The sequence below is a fragment of the Mauremys mutica genome, chromosome 11 (assembly GCF_020497125.1).
Source record: "Mauremys mutica isolate MM-2020 ecotype Southern chromosome 11, ASM2049712v1, whole genome shotgun sequence".
NCBI classification, from domain to species: Eukaryota; Metazoa; Chordata; order Testudines; family Geoemydidae; genus Mauremys; species Mauremys mutica.
The window spans coordinates 54,045,047-54,067,797 of record NC_059082.1 but is presented as its reverse complement, the minus strand read 5'-3'; the positions used below and the strand labels follow the sequence as shown (position 1 = coordinate 54,067,797).

Genomic DNA, 22,751 nt, shown 5'->3' with positions numbered 1-22,751 from the left:
AAGGGGCATGTCTATAGAAAACAGAGACCCACTATCCCATTATCTTTCTCTGTTCAGTGTGCTTCCTTCCATTAATTATAACCTAATATTAAAAGGTGTAACAGTGGTTCTCTTAGGCCTGCTCTACACTAAAAAGTTAGGTCGATCCCGCTACATCACACAGGGTTGTGAAAGATCAACACTCTGACCGATGTAGTTTAGCTGACCCAGTACAGAACACGCTAGGTTGATGGCCTCATGGGTAGTAGAACTCCTCCCAGTGGTGTAGGTAGGGTCTACACTGAATCGCTATGGCTAATTTTCCAGTTAAGAAAGTGTTGATGGATCACAGGGAACACTTCACTGACATCAGTGTGGGCTGGTCAGGGAAGTTGCATGATGCTCTCATCATTAAGAACACAGGACTGTTCAGAAAGCTGCAAGCAAAGACTTTCTTTCAGCATTGCAGAATGACAGTTGAGCATACTTTGGTCATTTGAAGGGATGCTGGCGTTGTTTACTCAGTGACATCTGTGAGAAAAATAGTCCAATGGTTATCGCTGCCTGTTGTGTCCTGCATAACATTCGTGAAGCAAAGGGGAAAAAGTTGCTGATGGGTGGAGGCAGAGCAGCTGTCTGCTGAATTTGAACAGCCAGATACAAGGGCTATTAGAAGAGCTCAATGCGGAGCTACACAGCTCAGGGAAGCTTTGTAAGACCATTTTAACAGTGAGCCAGAGTAGCATGTGTTGTTGTAGTGGGCTCTACCTCACCCTGCTTTTTAGTGGCCTGGTAGGAATCGTGTGGTGATTGCTGTACATGTAGGAATACAACATTGTCAATGCACCTATGAATTTTGTTTCTGAATGACCTTATGAGTTGTGAGACACTGTGCAGTTATAGGTAATTGGTTGCTTTCAGAACTGCTGAGCACTCAGCAGCATATGTTGTGAACTAATAAAAATGAATAGTTACAAATAATAGAATTTTATTCTGTAACAAATTCAGTGCAAAAAGAACATGTGCAATTTCAAAACAAATCCATTAAAAATGGAACAAAATTGAATTTATTAAGAGAACAGAACTTGTGAAGGGGAAAAAACATTCATACCCATTTCAGCTACAAATACACCAACTGTAGCTGTCACGGGTCAGTGTATGTAAAGCTGTGATTGTTTTTCCATGTGCCCCTGGGTGGAGTGGCAGGGGTACTGCAGTGACCCCTGATTCCGCATGGAATGTTGACAGGGGGGGTGTAGAAAGGTCCTAATGTTGGGCTCTCAATGGGCTGCAGAGAGGCGTGAGCCTGAGATTGTTAAACCTGCACCAGAATCTGCAGGATCTGTGTTTGCTGCCTGAGAAGCCCCATTATGTCCTGGTGCATCTCCATCTCCTTGTCCTGCTGGGACTCCTGAGCCTTTCTTCTCCACTCGCTCCTTCTCCAGGCTGTTCACACAGTTCATCCTCCAGGCCCAGTGCTCATGGTATGGTGCAGTACAGGCTTGCAGGATCTCATTAAAGAGGTCATCCTGAGATCTCCCTTTTCTCCTCCTTATCTGGCTCCATGGGTGTGGAGCGGGAGACCCTGAAGGTCGCAATGGCAGCAGCTGCAAATAAACACACAGAGGTACCACTGTCAGCATATTCACTACAGAAAACGAAACTTAAGATGCTGAATTCACTCCCCTTGCTCCTCTAAAGTTTTAAGCTCTGCATTCTTGCTTCTACTTGGGATTGCTTGTGCACGGCAGCAGCCATGGTGAGAATGGTCCATTGGGGGTAGGGGAAATGAGGAGGGAATTGTTTGATCACATGATTCTAGTCATACAGGGCAATGGCACTGAATACTGAATGACACAGATGGCGGTGATTCTAGCTGATATCTCAGCCCTGAGGGTAACAGAGGCAGAGAGAGCATAGCTGCTGCTGGCGTCCCAAAACTGCCTGGCCTGTATGCTGCTAGCCTGTGTACTACAATGGTGCCTGCTAAAATGATCACCAAATGGCATGAGACAGTGTCCTACCATGGAAGAAGAAATAAAACAGCCCTCCCTAGCAACCTTCAGCTGACAATGGAAGAGGACCGCCATGAAAGTTTCATTGAGATCTATATGGAAGATTCAAGGGACATCCGTCTGAACATAAACAAACTGCTCCACTGGTCCCCTCGCCTAACTCTAGAGGGGAATGAAAACCTGATAGCAACTCTACCTCTCTTGGTTGTACCACTCCCTCTTCTACATGAGTCAATTAATAAAAATGTCCTGCTACTTTGGGGATGCCACCCCCGTAATTTAAATATTTATTCACAGACACTTACCCACGGCTCCTTCCCCTTCAATGGGCTTGCCCAGGATCAACAGGCGGGACTGGCTGGATTGCGGTGGAATCAAAAACAGGTCCTCACTGTGCAGCTGGATTCCCCTGGTCACCTGTCTCCCATATCCCTCCTCTTCCACCTCCTCCTTGTTGTTCACGGCAGGGACCTGTGACTCAAGCTCCTCGGAGATATCCACGGTGCTGGGGGTGGTGGTGGGGTCTCCACCGAGGATGGCATACAGCTCTTTGTAAGAGCAGCAGGTCTGTGGCTTGGCACCAGACTGATTGTTGGCCTTCCTGGCCTTCTGGTACATGTGCTGCAGTTCCTTGACTTTCATGCAGCACTGCTGCTCGTCCCTGGTCATGCCCCTTCTCTTGCATCCCCTGAGCAATCTGCTCATAGATGTCAAGGTTTCTACTGCTGGTTCGGAGCTATGCCTACACAGCCTCTTCTCCCGACAGGTCCAGGAGAGCCAATATCTCCTGCCTACTCCAGGCAGGAATGTGCAGCCGGCGTGGTCAACTGGGCAGTTTCAATCAACAATAGACAACTGCTAGGTGTGGTCGCTAAGCCAGGCAATCAGGAAAAGGAATTTAAAAAATTTGCAGGGCTTTAAGGGGGGGGGGGAGGAGAGGGAGGGACTTCCAGTCTCCGTGACCCCCAGGGAAGCAGAGTTCACATTAGTGACCAAAGCTGTCAGCACTGGGCATTGTGGGACAGCTGCTGGAGGACAGTTAAGGCTGACATAAGTAACAGAGCGTCTACACTCACACTGCATTGACCTAAGTAAATGGCTATGGCTCTTCACTGCTCGGGGCGCTGATGTTATTGTGTCAGCGTAATGGTGTGCTTACATTGGTGGGAGACAAAGTTAAGAATAGACACATGCACAACTAGGTCCACGTAAGCTGTCTTGCATCGACCTAACTTTGCAGTGTAGACCAGGCTTTAGTTACTTTGTGGAGTGTGCGGGAGAATAGAAAATTGGGAATCTACTACCCTTTTGTTCCTAGCTTCAGTCTAATCATTAGAGGCCAAATGTTCTAGGAAATGTTTAACTATATTTAGTCTACAGGCTTCCTAGAAAAACTTCCAGTTCTCAATTATATAATGACACTACTGTGTATCAATTCAGACCAGTTACTATTAAAGGTCTTGTGACTGCAACCACTTCCTGTCTCAGCTCACCCTCAAACATTGTGAGATCCTCTGCAGGGGTACGCTGCGTCTCTAGCTAGCCATTTTCAAACTACCATGTCTCACTCCAAACATTCTCAACTCATTAAAGATAATTGACTAAAGTGTTGCTGAAAGCAGCTCTTAGGTTCCTGCTTTGCTTCCTGCTCCAATGTACTACTGCAAGAGCACAGCTACGTTTTTGCACATTTGGTGGAGAAAGCATAGGCCAGAACTACTTTTGCTTTACAAGCTGAATTTGTGCAGCGTCTGACTGTATGGTCTCCCAAAGGTTGCACTTCACATTCACTCTTGGATGTGTAGAAGATAGTCTTTCGACAATGAAAGCCTCTTAGTACAGTTTGCTAATGAACCAACACATTTGTAAAGACAAAGTAAAGCATGCACTTAGGGTATGGCTACACTTACAAATCTGCAGCACTGGTAGTTGCAGCGCTGGTCATTGCCTCATTATCTCATTTGATTGTTCACAGATTGATCACAGCAAACAGGAGCTGTGTTTGTAGATAAGCAGCTCCGGGATCAACGGAGCTACGGAGCTCGGAGTTCACAACAAAACAAAGAGAGGCTGCATAACAAAACAAAGAGTAATTTATAAAAGCATTCTGGGATATCTGCTAATACCCTGGGCTTAGTAAAGTTTATCCAACCAACCACCCCAGGCAATACCACTTCCCATCCTGTCATCTGGTCAAGGGCTATGTCAGTAGGCAAAAGCATGAACTCCATCTTATTCTGACAAACCAACAGTGAAGCTGGCAAGCAGTCCACAGGGTTTAAGAGCTTACAGCTGAAGAGCAGCACACAGTTTGATGTCAGACAGAGGAGTGCTGCATTTCAGAGAGTAGTTAGGAAGCCCTAGCCAAATGCATGTTATTGGGCGTGGAGGGGGGAAGGGAAGATAGATACACACACAGAAACCCTCCTCTGAGCCATGCTGCCTGTTCTACATTTGCTCCCCAAGCGGAGCTCCCAGTGAAGTCAGTTGCACACCTGCCAGACGGCAGTACTGATTATGCAACAGATCGACAGAGTGGATCAGCAGAATTTGGTCTGAAAAGGGGATGGGAAGAAGATTTATAGCTTACATTTCTATAGTATCTCTGACTCCAAAGAGCTTTGAAAACTTGACCAACAGATGCGCAATACACAGATCGCCTCCACCTTTGCTGACACACAGCTGTTTAAAGATGAGCTGCAAAACTTTTGCTAAGAGTTAAAAACCTGTTTGCACAACTACAAGTGACTCTGGCTGGTCAGAAATGATATTAACAGAGGATTTGAACAAATTTGCTTTTCTAAGAGGCTCAGGAGAGTCTGGACTGCCAGCATCCTGCTTCCTTCCTCAGAGTGAGTGACAAAAGGAACGAAAAGCGGGGCTGAGAATGGGACAGTTTTCAGGCCATCACAGGTGTACTTGTGAGGTCATCTATTGGCAGAGAAGCCAGAACATCTGCAGCCCAGATTTCTGAGGATCATGGGGAAGAGGCTGGTAATTGCCTTGCGATTTGTTTTGAAACTATGGTTAGGGGTGTATTTTACCAATGGCTATCTGCTCTGCTGGGATTGCACAAAATATATAGGGTTCCCCCCCCACACATTTAACCATGCACTGCAGCATTACAACAGTTTATGACAGGAAGTGATCATCATCATATCCAGTTGAGCTTGGACAGTAGGGTGAGGGCTAGAGAAGGTCCCTATCTTGTTTGGAATCTGGCCAAGACACCCAGATTAATAGCACTCATAATACTCTTATGAGAAGAGAGCAACATTAACCACAAATGGCCAAGACCTTGGTATTATGGCTCATCAACAAGACCAGCACTTCTAGCAGCACAGCTTCCCACAATTCCATGCTGGGGCACTGGTATGTTACTGACTCAAAGGACTATCGTGTCACCACACTTCCTCTAGCACATAGGCGAGGTAAGTACTTAGCTAAAGAAAATCCAGCCTTCCATAGCTAGTGACAAGTTCTGAGGATAAGCTAAAGAAAATGGTATTGAGGAAGCTAGTCAGATGTGCCTATTAATCTTGTCCCAAGAGACAAAAACAAAGGGAACTTAGGAACTGAAATGAGGCAAATTTAAAACCAATCAGAGAAGATGCTATTTTGTACAGAGTGTAGTTCACATGTTGATCTCAATGCCACAGATGCAACTGAGATAGACTTCAGCATGATTAAAATACCAGGCAATTTATATGAACAGAGAACCTTTAAGCTCCCTAGCTAGGTTTAGAGGGATATTCACCATCAGTATTTTAGTAATTTGACAACTATGCCATCCAAGGGTGGTTAACGTCAGCTATGGTAAACACAATATTTTAAACTAAGAAAGATCCCACGCAATATTTACCTAACTGGCAGGTGCTGGGAAAAATGGAAACAAAAGAAAAGAAATTCAGTGACTAGCTCAGTCACCTCTGACCCCACAATCCTCCTCTGCAGTAAGGTGCACCATAATTTTGAAATGAAATCAGCAGACATAAAAGTCTTACCCTAAGGATGATAAACCAGATGAAATAGTGAAATTGAACATACCAAAAGTGCTGTTAAACATACAAAGAAACCCAGAAAAAATACCGGTATTTTTTCTCGCTAATCTCTCAGTTCTAGGAAGGTAGGTAAGTTACTTGTAATAACTGTAACTAACATGTCACACAGAGTACGATTTTGGAGGTCACATATCCCTTTACGTTTTGGGCCCACATGACTTGATTCTTGTAAGAATCTTCTTATCTATCAGATACCAGGCAAAGGGAAGCTTATGGAAGGCTATACATAAATGCTCACTTTCCCAACCAACACAGCTTCAGTCATGGTGATCTTGAATGAACGCAGATATGCCTTATAGGCTCAATTACCTTTGTAGCATCTTTCCAAAAGGGTTGTGGTGAATTCTCCATCACTGGCAATTTTTAAATCAAGATTTGGAGGATACTTTTCTAAAATACCTGCTCTAGTTCAAATATGAATGATTGTGGGGCAGTTCTCTGGCCTGTGTTACACAGAAGATCAGGCTACATGATCGCAGTGGCCCCTCATTCCTTCTGGCCTTAGAATCTATGAATACATATGAGCCCCCTCAATATTCTGTAACAGACACACACTAGGAAAAAACAAAAACACACTGATTCATCAGTAGGACATTATGAGAAGTGGAATAATAATACTAATTCATAGCTCAGAACACAACTCAGTATTGTACTCTTTTCTAGAGAAGATACGTATTTATTTTCAAAGTGATCAAATTCAACCCTGCTCGGACGATTCTGACTTTCTTTGATGGGGTAAAAAAAATAGTCAATATTGTAACTGGAGATGCTCTCTTTAAAAATAAGTTTACTTATCAAACATGTGATTAATATGTTTGCTACGGAAAGTGGACACCAACTTTGCTGCAGGCTCTGTGTAACCAGACCCGTTATTAGGCGATAAATGCCTCTATGTTCCTGAGCTCCCACAGTGCCCTGATCAGTTGGGAGAGCATCACATCAAGACTGGCTGAAAAACAAGCAGCTTCCTTTGGAGATGGCAGCAGTATCATTCACCCAGAGAGCTGTAGACAAGTTCCATCCTACCCCAGGTATCTGAGATCTCGACAGACAGTCCCATCTGCCCCCATCCCATGCCTTTTTTTGGGGGGGTGGGGGGGCGGCACGGGGGGCTTAATGTACCTACCCAACAGTTGTCCTGAATATTTCAGACACATTTTTCCCAGGGCCCTTCACCCCACGCTGACCGATCATGCCACAGCAGCTGTGACTGATAATTTTCCAGCTACAACTCAGGAAGTTAAACAAACAGAGCCCAGTGTTTCTGGAACAATAGGGTTTTGGAGAAGAGGGAAATCTAAGGAGAGATTTACCTCATCGTCCTTCCAGTCTGAGAAATCAATCTTGAAGGAAGGCAGGGAGAATTGCTGGCTCACCCCTCTCTTGTAATGAACCGTCTCTGACTGCAGAGAAGGATTCTTTGTGCTGTATCTGGAGAGGGGGCAAAAAAGAAAACTCAGTGTAACAAGTGATTGCTCTGTGCTGGACTCTAAGAAAGTCATTCACTCCTGCAGCCTCCCAGGAATCACAAATGGCTGCTCTGAGAAGCGAAGCTGGCAGGGGCTGACAGCCATTCACTCTGGACACAAAAAGGAACGGAAAGTGGGCTCAGAAGAGGGAAACAGTGCAGGAACACAGCCCTGATCTGCAGTCAAGTTGATCAGTTCCATAGTGGCCTGGCTGGGAATATTAGTCAACAGGGCAGCACACAGCACTGCAGACAAGGGGCCCAGGCTAGCAAAGGCTGACCCCACAGATCTGGAGTACGAGCACTGCCGGCACATGGTTTAGCAGGCTTGGGTCTCCTCAATACTTTTGAAGAGGAAGCCTGGTCCCTCCCCTCACACGCACAGCTGAAAGCTTGAGCAGTGATCTAACAGTGATAAATCATTCCAAACCTTCCCCCCGCCTGCGATATGGCATTTGGTGCCCTCTAATGGCTGCACACGGAGAGCAGTGGCAGCTCAGCATTGGATCAGCATTTGGGCCAAGCAACAGAAACTAAATTTGACATCCTCCTCCCACACCCAAGTCTCCAAGCCCCGTGCCCCCTACCCTCCCTGCAAGAGAAGCATCTACGACTCCACTAGCTCAAGGGCACCCCCCACCAGCTGCACCAACACCAGATCCAGGGGTGTTGGCCGACTCTCCCTCCACATCTACGGCGGAGTGACAGTTCTTCACTGTATAGGGTCTTACTCGGAAACCGAGGCATCACCTGGAGCAGCAGGGCCAGCTGCTACCCTCTGCACTTGTAATCGGCTGGGTTCTCTGCCCTAACCCAAGTTAGAAGTTCCAGCAGGGCTGTAAGCATCCAAAGAGATTTCTGCCTGGTGCAACTATTTACCATGTCCAGGGTGTAAGTGATGTCTTACAAATCGCAGGGGAAGCAAAGGGGTGTTTAGCAGAGTTCAAACCCAGGACCTACAGTCCAGACCTTTATGTACTTGAGTTAAAGGCGAAACTCCACTGGTTAGCCATAGTAATAAGCTGTTATCCTCAGTATCCTCCATTGTAAGGAAGAGGAACAGAAGCGGCTCTGTAAAAACAAATGGTTTGAAACAGGGGCTTTGTGCTTGCTCAAAGAGCAGAGGATGGAGAGAAACCAAGCAAGAGAGGCAAGGAGAATGGGAGGTGAGGCTCCTGAGGTGAAAGAGAATGAGAGAAGGGCAGAGGTGTGTGAAGGGCAAGACCATGGCTCTGAGGAAAGTGTGCAAGGAAAGAGGAAGCCAGGGAGTTTAAGCATCGCTAGGAGATCCGGATTCAGTATCTTAAAAGGATTAAGGATCTAATTAGCCCTTTTGTGATATAGAAGCGGAGCTCACAGACTGTTAGGAACTAAAGTGCCTGCTGTGGCTGGGAAGAACGCTTGCAACTTCCACAAGGTACAACTTGGCCAAGGTAACCAACGCAGCGTGTGCAGAAAAGAGATGGTAAGGTACAGCTCCCACGAGGGCTCCAAAGAACACGACAACAGCCACCACCACCTACTGTGCCCTGCCTCTGCTCCAGCCAGCAGCACGATGCAGCTCCCACATATTTATACAACAGCAGTCATCTCCCTCATGTTTTCTGTCTTGCATTCAGAGCTTAAAGCTTTCCGGAGCTCCACGGTAATGCTTTTGTTGCCATGGTTGCATGGTACAGTTGGTTGGCTCCTAGATGAACTTTTAACTAGCTGACAAGTTCCATTTCCAATTTGCTGGTTGGCTGTCTAAAGCAGGGGATGTTCTCTCTGGAGTCCACAGCAGGCTGCTCCAGGACAGCTACACCACTCAACCACCTAACAGCTGAGAGATGTAATGCTGTTCTGACATACGTGATCACTAGTTAGCTATCCACGGCCTGTTTTGTGCACCACGGCACACCTACCATTAAGGAGCATCAACCCAGGGAAAGCGCCTGCTCATCTTCCCTTACCCTTACGCACTCAGGCCACTACTTTCAAACTGGGGGCCTAAAGTTAGGCTACTAAATCCACAGTCGAGTCCTTAGGATTTAGTCGCCCGATTGTCAGAGAAGCTGAGCACTTACAAATCCCACTCAAGCCAGTGAGAGCAGGAAGCTTGGAGAAAGAGAGACCACTTCTATTTGAGGAGTTTAAACTTCTGATTTTAGGCCTTCCAGTTTGGCCTCAGCTATCTTGGTGATGAGCACAGCATAAATGTCTGGAGGAGAAAGAACTGAGGATGTCTTACCCAGCCGGCCTGAGCCAAAAATGACATGCCCCAGGCAAGAGAGCATACAGGACCTCCTCCCCAGTTGGTGTACACTGGCATAGTTACACTGGAAATCCATTGCCACGACACTGACACCAGCTAAGGACCTGGCTGGTAGAATTTTGCCAGGCTAATTAGACGGTCAGTGGACTCACTTGCACGGGGTGCTAAAGACTGATTTTGCAAATTGACAGGTGGGCAAATAATAAAAACAATCCAGGGGACTGCACTAAAACGTGCTTTGTTCATTCCTGCTGGGGTAGTTTCATTTTAATGATTTATGACAATATTTCACAATGTACTCAAAAATGTTCAGAACAGTACAGCATAAAAATAACATAGCTGTAGTAATAGGAGATCTCGCTGCAACCTCTGTTATTAAAGTGCTGTGGGGAGGTGGGAAGTGACAGCTGCTTTGTGTGTGAATTATAGGGTACGCAGGTGAGTGTGGTTTTACTTACCGTACAGTCAAACCAGCTAAAGCGAGCACACGGTGTCCCTGTCTGACTCCTTCCATCAATGACATCAAAGAACCAACTCAATTGCTGGCTAGGTGTTAACGGCCCCATCATACAGATGAGGAAACTGACACGGAGAAGGAAAGGGACTTGCCTAAGGTCACATCCAACTGGGAGCAGCACTGGGAATGAAACACAAATGCCTCAAGTTCCAGGCCCCATCCCCTGAGCTAATCATTAGACAACTCTTAGGGGGAGGGATAGCTCAGTGGTTTGAGCATTGGCCTGCTAAACCCAGGGTTGTGAGTTCAACCTTTGAGGGGGCCATTTAGGGAACTGGGGTAAAAATCTGTCTGGGGATTGGTCCTGCTTTGAGCAGGGGGTTGGACTAGATGACCTTCTGAGGTCCCTTCCAACCCTAATCTTCTATGATTCTGTGACTTGCTAGAAGAGATGAGGGAGAAGACAGCCTTCCCCAGCCACAAGACTGTACTTCGTTGTTGCTTGCACAGCATTTGGAGCTCCCCAGACAAGACCTGCTAGAAAAGGCAGACTTTCTCATCATCGCAGCTAGGAAGACATTTTATCGATGGGCACAACTACCACCACATGGACTGTCAGCCACGGTAGTCATCATTCCACACCAGTCCCACATTTAGAATTATCTTGCTTCAAAAGCCTGTATGTACCGCCTGTAGTACAATGAGCACCACAGAAGACAATTTAAGAGCATGGGTCTGCCTTTTGGGGATGCACTTGAGTTCCACCTGCAAGTCTGAGTGTAGGCAGCTTGCATTTTGGTCTTCGTGTTCTTGGTGGATTTTCATGCTGAGAGCGGCAAGAGTTGGGAAAACCAATAGTGCTTTGCTGATGTTCTGAGTCCCAGGAGTTGGCATGGAATTGACACCCCGCTCCCCTATACTGCATCCGCTCCTTTCACCTAGGAAAGGGATCTGCAGTCAACTTTATTTCCCCTTCAGACGTAAGTGTATCAAGTCAGGCATAGGCATCACTTCAATTCAATGAAATTTTATTGGCAGAATAAGCTAGACAAATGTTGCTAAACAGCTGAGTATGAAAAGCCAGGTCTCTCTGAGAGCAGTTAGGACCCATGCAGGACAGGTCACACACAGTGTTTGGGGTTTGATCCTATGTCCATTTGTGTGTCCATTCCTGACTTGGTGGCAGGTTGCCACATAGTGCAATGTCATCTCTCTCCTTTCTCCCAGGAAGAGGCACAGCTTCTCCGCACCAGCCCCAGAGAAACTCTGGCCTGCTGAGTGTGTGAAATCTGCCCTTTGGCAGGCAGGTTTCACCATCCCAAGACTGTAGCTGATTAGATTTGTGAGCTGGACTTGCTGTGTAAGAGGTGCTGCATTCATATTTACTCTACCCAGAATGCCCAAGTTGCTCGGTTTCTCTGCAGCTGCACTAGCATGTAAGGCAACAGGAAGGGGGCGGAGGGTAAAGTCTTATTTACCTGTGAGCAGTGAAATCTCTGGAATTTAGTTTTATGGCATATGAGTTCCAGTTTTATGGCTGCTATCTGTATGGCTCAAAGCAGTCTTTGGCCTTAAAGACAGAAGTAGGCTTGTGCCCAGCAGCAAATACCCAGCCCTGGACTGCTTCACACACTTATTGATTGTACAGAGAAGCCAAATTAAGCATGAATAGCAGAAAGGACTTTCACAGGCCATGAATAAGCATGAAACTATTAAGTGACCAGAGGCTGCTGCCTCCTTTTTGTACACACTCAACAGTAGGCCAAGCCCATAAATGTGATTAGCTGGTTCACCGCCATCAAAAGGAATTAAGTTCAAAATCCCACGTGCAAACAGAATGTGTAACAGGTAAGTGACCCGGTGTCACATGTGCTGTCAGTTTAAGAGAGAGAGGATTGGGTGGGGTTGTTTTGCAACACCTAATACTAATAGAAATGAAATGTAATAAATCATTCCAATGAAATCAGCTGTGCTTCATTGTGCCTGCAAGAAAACAGTGCAGCATAAGTCATCCAGGGAATAGTATCTCTTGTCTCTAAAGCACACGGAGAGGAAAAGCGCTGCACAAGTACTGAGCAGTATCCTCACGCAGAGTTAGAAACCAAGACTATCAGGTCACCTTTGGCAGCACAGAATTGTTCCTTAAAGCGCATGTCCAGCCCAGATGGCTAGTTTTAAGTGACTCCAGTCATGGGGCTGACTCCAACACTTTCCCTTAGGGGACTACTGAACACTCAGACCTCACAGTTAGGAAATGGTTCTGTGACATTCAGCAAGACACCTGGAGCTGGAAAATCCCTAGGTACCCTATTTTAACAAAGAGCATGACATGCTAGTGTGGTGAGAGGCTTTGGACAGATGGGGGAAGGGATCTCAAAGCTACTAATCGTGCAATGAGACACACAGGCTGCCCATACAACACACACATGCCATCTTCCCCAGCCTAACAGATTCCAGAAAACACAGCTGGTCCCATGAAACAGACAGACAAGTCTCAGATAGAGAAGAGACAAGTCTTCCCTCCTTGTGTCTTCAAGATGGATTCCCATGGTACTGATGCCATTCCTTTTTCAATTGGAGTGCTGAGCCATTCCAGGAGATTTCCTTTTGTCTGTGAAATGGACCCCAGTTCTCTTAGCAAAGGGAAAGAGACCTATTAGCTCTGGATAGAGCTGCAGGATAAGCAGGCCATGGGGGGTTGTGGTCTATGGATGAATGGTCTCTGCACAGGATACCTCTCCCCAAGACCTGAGAGTCCCTCCTCCAAAATGCAGCAAAATGACTCTAAGAGACCCAAGCCATGCTCCAAGCAGGGGACTGAAGCAAACATCATGTTAGTGTGATTAGGGATTGTGGGGTGGGTCTTTCAGCAAAGCAGCCAGGGAAGTGAGCTTCAGCCATTTAGAACTTCCAAGGAGCACGCTGCAGGCTGGTGCTTAGGAGAACACATTCGCCTTGGCACCCTTTGGAGGAAACCTCTCCTGCTTCAGAGATTGGCTTCCACTTAAGATGAAAAAGTGAGTTTGGTTTTCAGAGAGATCCTGCTCCTCCCCCCCGAAGCGCTGGGCATATCAGTCTGAAAGGGGGTGGGGGGTGTTGATTCTAAAACACACAACAGTTGCACACACTGACCCTTCAGTTTAGATGTTACCATCAAACCAATGGAGATAAAGTACCCTCAGTGATCGTGCACTCCAATTAGTGTGCTAAAAATGCAGCTCTCCTCTTTGAGGTGTTCTAAAAATGCAGCCCAGAGTTGTTTTTTCCACCAGAACTTGAAGAGAATAAATCAAAGTAATTATAGTGTTTGCCCTTATAGAACTGCTTGGCAAAGCTAAAATCAGGGCTTTAAAAGAAGGTTTTTAGTAGCAGCATGCTAAATCCAGAGAAGCAGAGATACCCACTTCAGGCAGCTGCACAAGCCCCAAGATGTGCTTACAGAGCCGCCGCCACCATCACATGGGAAAATAGTCTGGCTTGAATTAAAGCAGTTTATAAAGTCTATATTTGCTGCTCTCTTCCCCAGATCCCTATTACCTACCACATCTGCATGAAAACAGGATCTTGGCTTCAGAAGAGTCCATCGGCTTCTGTTGCAACCGTAACCACCACCACCAGTCATAAGCCCTCATTATCCTCCTTGTATGGGTGGGGAAACTGAGGCATGGTTGATTTGCTCAAGGGTCAATGAAAGGCAGGAACAGAACCCAGCTGTGCTCTTTCAGTCTAAGGGCTTGCGCACTGAACAGCTATGCCACCCCAACATAAAGGCATAGTCCCTAAAGATGGTCCCCTTTCCAGAGCAAGAGTGATGGATAGTCTGCTGGGCAGTAGGAGGGAAGCTGGCACTGCTGCCTAGCCATGTTGCACCAGTTTTAGGGACAGAGGACTTCAAGTGCCAAGAGTGTCAAGCTAAGACCTTTGCTAGCACTAAATTCACAGGAAACATTTTTAAAGACTTACGAAAACATAACATGGAAACAGTTAGGATTTCTAGGAGCCTGCCTATATACTGCACTGCTCAGGAGAAACTGGGGCTAAAGAGCCAGGTTTTCAAAACTTCCCAAGAGGAGCCAAAGCTCTGTAAGAGAAGCTAATTTATTACTTTTCACAAAGAGTAAAGACAGCTGCAGGCTTTAACAAAACTAGAGAGGAGCCTGATCAAAATCCTGACTTTGGACACTCTCCAAGTTTGGAGGAATTCACATCTGGATGGGAATGTTCAGCCTTTGGCCCCATTTCTAAAAATAACATTCATTGATCATTAGCAGGATGTTTATATTGTGCCTAAAGCAAGTCTTTTGACATGAATTCTGTTTGATTTTTTTTCTGCTTTAATCATCAATAGATCACTTATCTTAAATTACACAAGTTTCCTTTGAAAGCCAGTATGATGTAGAACACAATTGCAGAAGCCCTTATTGCTAACTGTAGAGAGATGTCAGTCATCAATTATAGTTCTACATTAAGCTTCTCCAGCTTGCAGATTTCTGTTAGCAACAAAAGATCATGAGCTATTTATAAACAGAGGGGTCTAAAAATCATGCCATCAGAGGCCTGCAGTAGTAAGTCACCAGGCCCCCAAATGTGTACTTAAATTGCATGGAAACAAAGAAAGTTACAAGCACCCTAGGTCTTTAAACACAGAAGCATGTCCCTTGAGACTAAAACATCCCAAAAATATGACACTCCGCCTTGATTGGACAGAGCCTAGATATGCTGACCTAGATTAAGCATTGCATACTTAATCTATGTCAGATTGAGGCCTTTGAGTCTTCATGACTGAATTATATTGACGATACAAGCCACACTAAAATTGCATTGGTCGAACATCGACCACCCCCATCGACCATGCAAATGTTAGAGTAGGCACCTGGAGGGAAACATCTAACAGGCAGTACTGCCTATAAAACACAAGAGAGCCCCTTCAGTATAATTAATTTTATAAGATGGTCATTTAACCACAAAAGGAGGGGGGAGGCGGCTCGATTCCTTACACATTTTTCCCTCTCCTGATCCTTGAAGGGCGCTCATTCTCACTGCATCAGTTCCATTGACCCAGGGGTCCCAATGAAAAGGGATAGCCTCTTCAAATCTAGTCAGTCAATTTAAAAAAAATGAGTTTACACCTTCAGGAGCTACACCTCGTGTCTCCCTGACAAACCGTATGGTTTTAGTTTTCTTTTCCCAAAATGTGCATGGAAAAACCCACACAACCAACCAACAGGGGAAAGTACTAATATTCAGAGCTGCCAAATGCACAAAGCAAGCAAACTGGAAAGGAGAAACCTCGCTCTCTCTCCTGCCTCCTTTTAGTTGTACCAGGAAAAAAATTTCAGAGAGACTTGTGACCTGTAAGTCGCCAGTGCCCCTTTAAATCGGTTTTCCCATGACTTACACTGCCATGCCACTGATGAATTCCTCTGTAGCCTGGCAGTAGATTGTGATGGCAACGCGGGCATCAGCATCAAAGGTGAATTCTAGGCTGTACAGGACTTTCTGCTTCCCGTTCTCCTCAGTAGGACTGTCTAGGTCATCTTTATACCTACAAGAAAAAGCCAGAGTCAGGACAAACATTACAGATGAAAGAGACTTACTATCTCACCTACTTCATCCCCAGAGGCCAGCGCAAGAGTGTTCCTAGAGTATGTTAAGTTTTGTCCAGTACAGTCTTAATGACTCAAGCGATGGATCACCATGTCACTGCAGAGAGTTCCACCGTACTGGCAGAGCTCACTGTCAGGAAGATTTTTCTGATATTCAGCCTAAATTTCCTTGTTATCTGCCTCAGATCAAGATACCTCCCTAAACTCATCCAAGTGACCTGTTCTTGGGAGTAACCCCAAGAGGCGCAAGTCACTGAGATGAGCGTTTAAACCAAGAGGAGGAGATCTGCCCTAAGAAGCAGCTGAAACTCATTCAGAGGTTATCTAACTGCAAAATGCCTGCTATTGATGTCTGTTAACTGATCTCAGTGTCAGTCTATTCAGTCCCAGGGAGGTGACGTTCACAATCCCACAGAAGAGAAAGCACTATAAATGAAGATATCCGCACAATGGACAATGCACACTACAGCCTGGTTCCCGCCGATGTAAGTGCCCTAGTACACCGACATAACAACTCCATCTCCACCAGAGGCATAGGGCTTACCTCAGCATGACACTGTTCCTTACATCAGCTGCTGTTGGCCATAATTCTTGTCAATTTCACGGCTCCACTGGAGCCATGAAATTGACAAGAAAGCCAGCTCCCAGCTAGGCTGCTGTTGGGTCTCTGCCCCAAGCTGGGCTGCCACCCAGGCTCCCCAGAGGGAGCCCTGCTGTCCCCTGGTGTCTCGACTCCCTGCTGGTAGCATGGCAGCTGACCAGACTCCGGGCATGGATCACCCCGCTGAAGGTAAAACACACCAGGCAGCTTCCTCTCCGCTCTCAGCAGGGAGGTAAGAAGGCCTGACCAGGCAGCTGGGCTCCCGGTGGGAAGTAATGCAGGGCTGAGAGCCCTGGATCGCAGCCCCCCCCCCACTGCCCCTCTTCAGTCAGTGGAAGTGCTCCTAGTGTGGACGCACACCACCAACAGGAGGGCAGTGTGGACATCAGCCATCACATTAATTACTGCGGTGGCTGTAAGCTGACCTAACATAGGTCAATTTAAGATTGTAGTGTAGACATGCCCTAAGAGAGAGATACAGAAAGGACAAGATGCACTTGGAAATCAGAGAAGTATGTAATTTAAAATGCTACTCCACCACCATCTTTATGTTCCTAGGGCCATGCTTCAGGGTTTCAGCCGGACACCTGCAGGGGTCAAGAAGGGATTCCCGCCACAACATATTTGGGGAGGGTTTTTTTTTTTAAATATCTCCTCCTTTCATCAGCGATGGGTATGGCTGGAGACAGGACACTGGGCTCTGAGGTGGCACCGAGCATTCTCTCTCTCACATGCTTAGACGGCTGGCTGTTGCTCACATGCTCAAGGTCTAACTGATCGCCATATGTAGGGTCAAGAAAGAACATTCTCCTCGGTGAGATTGGCAGTGATTTGGGGCATTTTTCACCTTCCTATGCAGTTTGAGGTGCAGGTCACTTGCCAGGATTAGCTGGGTCTATCTCACTTAGTTCCTTGCCACTGCAGGGGCCTCGAGCGCTGGGCACGGCCGGAGGGCCATGCCCAGAAGAGGATGCTGCAAACCAGGGAGTGATGCGGGTCTTAAAGGTGGAGCAGAAGTGATGGCAGTGACACATTACTAGAGGAAGGCTCACCGGCAACCAAGAGCTAATTCCCAGCACGGCCAGCAGGAGGCACCGAGGTGGTAAGTCCCGCCCCATTACAGTGCCTTAGTTATTTATGTTCTTGTAGAAAAGTTATTTCTGTGGATCAGTTTTGCCTTTTAAATGCCTATAATGATACTGAGCTTCCTGCCCAAGCCCAGCCTCTAACATTCTACCAGCAGCACATCTGAGGCTCAGCTGGTTAAATTAGGTAGACAAACCATTCAGGAAGGTCTGGATAACAAAGGGGCTTTTGCCTAGAATCCTTCTGGTTCTACAGCACCTGTAGATCTTCTCTCCCAAATGGCCATATAGAACTCTATGAGGTTATCCGGAATACACAGCAGGTGTAGCTAGATGTAATTTTAGCAGGATGTCTCCAAGGGAACCCATTTAGACCTCATTCAGTGAGATCAATAACTGCTGCTTCCTCCGGACAACACCAACATAAATTCCACCTTAAGCGGAATTTAATAGGTATGAGGTTTTAAAGCATCAGTGATTTAATATAAAAGCTGCCAGGTAAAGATTAAAAATAGTCAAATTAAACAAGCAATGCAGGGAATGGTTACAGCCTTATTTTTATTTCCTTAGTGCACAGCTATCTGGAATACTTCACACAAATCAAGCAGGAGATGACAGACCTTTCTCCAGGGTTCACCTAGGTCAAAACAGGAACTGGCTTCTTCACCAGAGCTTTTCCAACTTGCTAGATTAAAAAGGACAAAAGCAAGAAATAGCTGCCATTCTCAAACCATGGCTGCTGTGACCTACATAAGGCAGCCAAAGAAGAACGTGACCAGGTTGCATTTGCACTATTATGCAAATAGATACAGACCTGATTTAAGTGTGGTTACCAGTGCCACTCAAGAGAATAAATTCACGGCAAAGATCAAGGCTGTAAGCATGGCAAGGCATAGCCAGATCAGCAAGCTCTCCAAGTGAGCGAGTGTAACTTTGGAATTTCAAGCAGACTGACAGCCTGGGACACTGACGGAAGCAGAAATCTCTAGACCAGCGGTTTTCAACCTTTTTTCGCTTGCAGATCCCTACAGAATTTCAAATGGAGGTGCAGACTACTTTAGAAATCTTAGACAGTCTGTGGACCTCCAGGGGGCCGCAGACCACCAGTTGAAAACCATGGCTCTAGACAGGTACAACACAGAGAGCAGCAGTGCAAGCTTCCCTGCACCATCCCATGCCAGTGTGCCTGCCCCTGAGCTCGAAGAACCCCCCCTAACGGCTCAGGAGAGGTCTGTCTCCATGCCACCACCCACCACTGACCAGCGGGGTGGGGGTGGTGGGGAGGAAGAGAATCACTACCAATTTTGAGGGGGAAGGGGATGGTGATGGGGACACCTCTTCAGTGGGAAATATACCAAAACATAGACCTCATTTCACATAGGCAGGCAGGCAGACATTGGCCAGGAATATCATCGGCGGAGGCATGATATAGGCCAGTTTAGGCTATATCACTGTTACAATATTTGTGCTTAAATGTTAATGGTGCACAAGGCATACCAATATATTTATATGTTGCAGATAATATGTTAGTGTGTGTGTACACACACACACACACACACACACGCGCGCTAGCCAGCATACATTAGCCAACAATTTTCATCAAATTTCTGGAAGTAAATAGAAATCTATTGATGATAAACTTGCAAATGACACAAAGATTGATATAATGCGAAATAATGATGGAGGACAAGGCAGTCATACAGCGCCATTTGGATAGCTCATTAAACTGTGCCCATTCAAACAAAACATATTCATCCAGCCAAATGCAAAAGTTACATGCCTGGGAACAAGGAGTGTAGGCCAGACCTACAGAATGGGGGACTGTATCCTGGAAAGCCGTGATTATGAACAGCATTTAGGCATTATAGTGGACAAACAACTGAACATGAGCTTCTAGTGCAATGCTGTGGCAAAAAGGGCTAATGTTTTCCTTGGAATAGATAAATGGGAAGTAGTGAGGAGTGGAGAGCGTTTTCATGGCATTGGCAGGACTGATACTAGAATACTACATCCAGTTCTGGGGTCCACATTTTAAAAAGGATGTTGAGAAAATAGGAGAGGGTACAGAAAAGAGCCACAGAAATGATTCAAAGGCTGAAGAAAGTGCCCAGAGTAAGGGACTTAAATGCTCAAGCTGTTTAGCTTATGAGAAAGATGGGGAGGTGCCTTGATTACAGTGAACAGGTACCTTCACAGGGCACAAATATTGAGTACTAAAGGGCTCTCTAATCTAGCAGAGAAAGGCAGAACAAGAACCAATGACTCGAAGCTGAAGCCAGATAATTTCAAACTGGAAATAAGGCACAAATATTTATCAGTATTAACAACAATAATAAAGTCTATTTCTTACAGAGCTTCTTTTATCAGCAGATCTCAATGTGTTTCACAAAACCCCTTGAGGCGGAGAAACATCATCCCCATTTTACAGATGGGAAACTGAGGCACTGAGAGGCTTGCCCCAGGCCACACAGGGAGACCATGGCAGAGCAGGTAATTGAAGCCAAGTTCCCCACATCCTTTGCCAGTGCCCTAACCACTGGACTATCCTTCCTCCAGTGAGGGTAATTAACCATTGGAACAAATGACCAAAGGAAGTAGTGGGTTATCCATCTCTTGATGTCCTCAAATCCAGACTGGCTGCCTTTCTGGAAGATGCTTTAGTCAAACATAAGGTATTGGGCTCAACACAGGGGAACTGAGTGCAATGTAATATGGCCTGTGATATCTAGATGATCTAATGGTCCCTTCTCATCCCTGCCCCAAGGAGCTTACCACCTGATTCCAGAAGTGATACAAGTGAGAGCAGCAAATGCCATGCGTGATGAAGGAAGGGGAGAACAGGATTGCGTGGCCCCTAAAACAACCTGGGCCAAGTTAAATGAAGTCACACAGCGGTGAAATAGCCCTGCAGCTCCCAGTGCTGTCAATGAAAGATGCATAGGCAGTTGATTTTCTGCTGAGCACCTACATGTTCCAGGGCTGCTTTGATCCAAGCCGCACCCACTGCAACATGGGTTCCTCTGCTTGTCTCTCTTCCTTAAAGTTCTCTCTTGGGGACAGCAGGAGTTTTACTTTCTATCCCTTGGCCTGTCGGTTCTCAGCATGAGCTGGCCATGAAGCAGGAGCCGAGTTACAGAAGTAGGGTGATGCGACAAAGATGCAGGCCTCAATTTCAAATAAGCAACTATTTGCTGCTAGCAAGTGCCAGGTAAATCGCTCTGAGCAGACTCCCAAGCAGTATACTGCCTGCCTCTTCCAGCATTCCCATGCAGCCTCCCTATGCCCCCACAACTCAGGCAAGATGTAGACAAATTGGAGAAAGTCCAGAGAAGAGCAACAAAAATGATTAAAAAACTAGAAAACATGACCTATGAGGGAAGATTGAAAAAATTGGGTTTGTTTAGTCTGGAGAAGAGAAGACTGAGCGGGGACATGATAACAGTTTTCAAGTACATAAAAAATTGTTCCAAGGAGGAGGGAGGAAAATTGTTCTCTTAACCTCTGAGGATTGGACAAGAAGCAATGGGCTTAAATTGCAGCAAGGACGGTTTAGGTTGGACATTAGGAAAAACTTCCTAACTGTCAGGGTGGTTAAGCACTGGAATAAATTGTCTAGGGAGGTTATGGAATCTCCATCATTGGGGATTTTTTAAGAGCAGGTTGGACAAACACCTATCAGGGATGGTCTAGAGATAATACTTAGTCCTGCCTTGAGTGCTAGATGACCTCTCAAGGTCCCTTCCAGTTCTATGATAAGTCCAAAGAAAGCAGCAGCGGCAGAGGGCAACAAGATCCCACCACAAGATGGCCTCTTTCCACACACATAATGCACCTCAGGACTCTGAATCTCCCTCCGAGAACTGGAGATGCCATCCAGGTTGGGAGCTGCTGACCTATGCTGGCTTCCTGACTTACTTTCAAACTTATTCACAGCACCAAGAGGAGAAAACCTCTTCAGCCATTTGACTCCCAGGACTTTGCGTGGTGACAATTTGCTTGCAGCTGTTCTGTCTCCTGTGGGGACTCAGCAGATGGCAGAGTTCCTACCAGGAACTCACAGTCAGCTTATGAAGTGGCAGGGCAAGAGGGAAGTGAGGCCATCTGACTCTGTTACATTAAACAGGAGAGTCCACCCCTGCCCCTTCTGAAGTTAACACAATCTGGTCCTGGCAGGAAATCAGGAATTCGCAAAAGTTCTCAAAGACACAGATGTCCAGGCAGGAACATTAATGAGTGTGGAATTTCTTCAGGTGACCACCATAAATACTTCAGGATTGGCAACATTCTGAACTCTGCTCACCAGTCACAGCATGGCCAGGAGCCAGAGTGGAAGTTTCCTCACACCCTCCCCCCAAAGCTCTGAACTGCAATCTAGAAGGATCACCTCGCCCTCCAGACAGGTGAGACTCCAGCTAACAATCCAGAGCCAGGGAAAGCCAAAGAGCTGGTGGGAATTTTACAGTCAGATCTCACCTTCCATCAAAAAGTGAGCCAAATTCAGCCTCATTTTACAGGGACAGGAGGGAGAGAAAAGACGGTTACTCACCGTTGTAACTGTTGTTCTTAGAGATGCGTTGCTCCTATCCATTCCAGTTAGGTGTGCGCGCGCCGCGTGCACAGCTCTTCGGAAGATTTTTACCCTAGCAACTCCGGCGGGTCGGCTGGGCGCCCCCTGGAGTAGCGCCGCTATAGCGCTAGATATATACCCCAGCTGACCCGTCCGCTCCTCAGTTCCTTCTTGCCGGCTACTCCGACAGTGGGGAAGGAGGGCGGGTCTGGAATGGATAGGAGCAACACATCTCGAAGAACAGTTACAACGGTGAGTAACCGTCTTTTCTTCTTCGAGTGATTGCTCCTATGCATTCCAGTTAGGTGATTCCCAAGCCTTACCTAGGCGGTGGGGTCGGAGTGAGACGTGGCAGAGTGTAAGACTGCTGAGCCGAAGGCTGCATCGTCTCTAGATTGTTGCACCAACGCGTAGTGGGAAGCGAAGGTATGGACAGAAGACCAGGTGGCCGCTCTACAGATGTCCTGGATGGGGACATGGGCCAGGAAGGTGGCAGACGAGGCTTGCGCTCTCGTAGAGTGAGCGGTGAGGCGGCTAGCTGGCACACGAGCAAGCTCGTAACATGTCCGGATACATGATGTTACCCAGGAGGAAATCCTCTGAGAGGAGACCGGCTTGCCTTTCATGCGATCAGCAACTGCTACGAATAGCTGGGGCG

At 46.6% G+C, this 22,751-nt stretch overlaps 1 protein-coding gene across 4 annotated transcripts in view; it reads right to left on the bottom strand.

The window, feature by feature from the left end:
• The window catches only part of MGRN1 (mahogunin ring finger 1), a 117,918-nt gene that overhangs the window by 63,859 nt on the left and 31,308 nt on the right, over positions 1-22,751 (bottom strand). For all 4 annotated transcript variants that reach the window (XM_044981202.1, XM_044981205.1, XM_044981201.1 and 1 more), the window contains exons 4-5: positions 15,633-15,779; positions 7,369-7,486 (exon numbers count right to left, since the gene is read on the bottom strand). In XM_044981202.1, the coding sequence (XP_044837137.1) occupies positions 7,369-7,486; positions 15,633-15,779 (265 nt within the window). The remainder of the gene's footprint in view (positions 1-7,368; positions 7,487-15,632; positions 15,780-22,751) is intronic.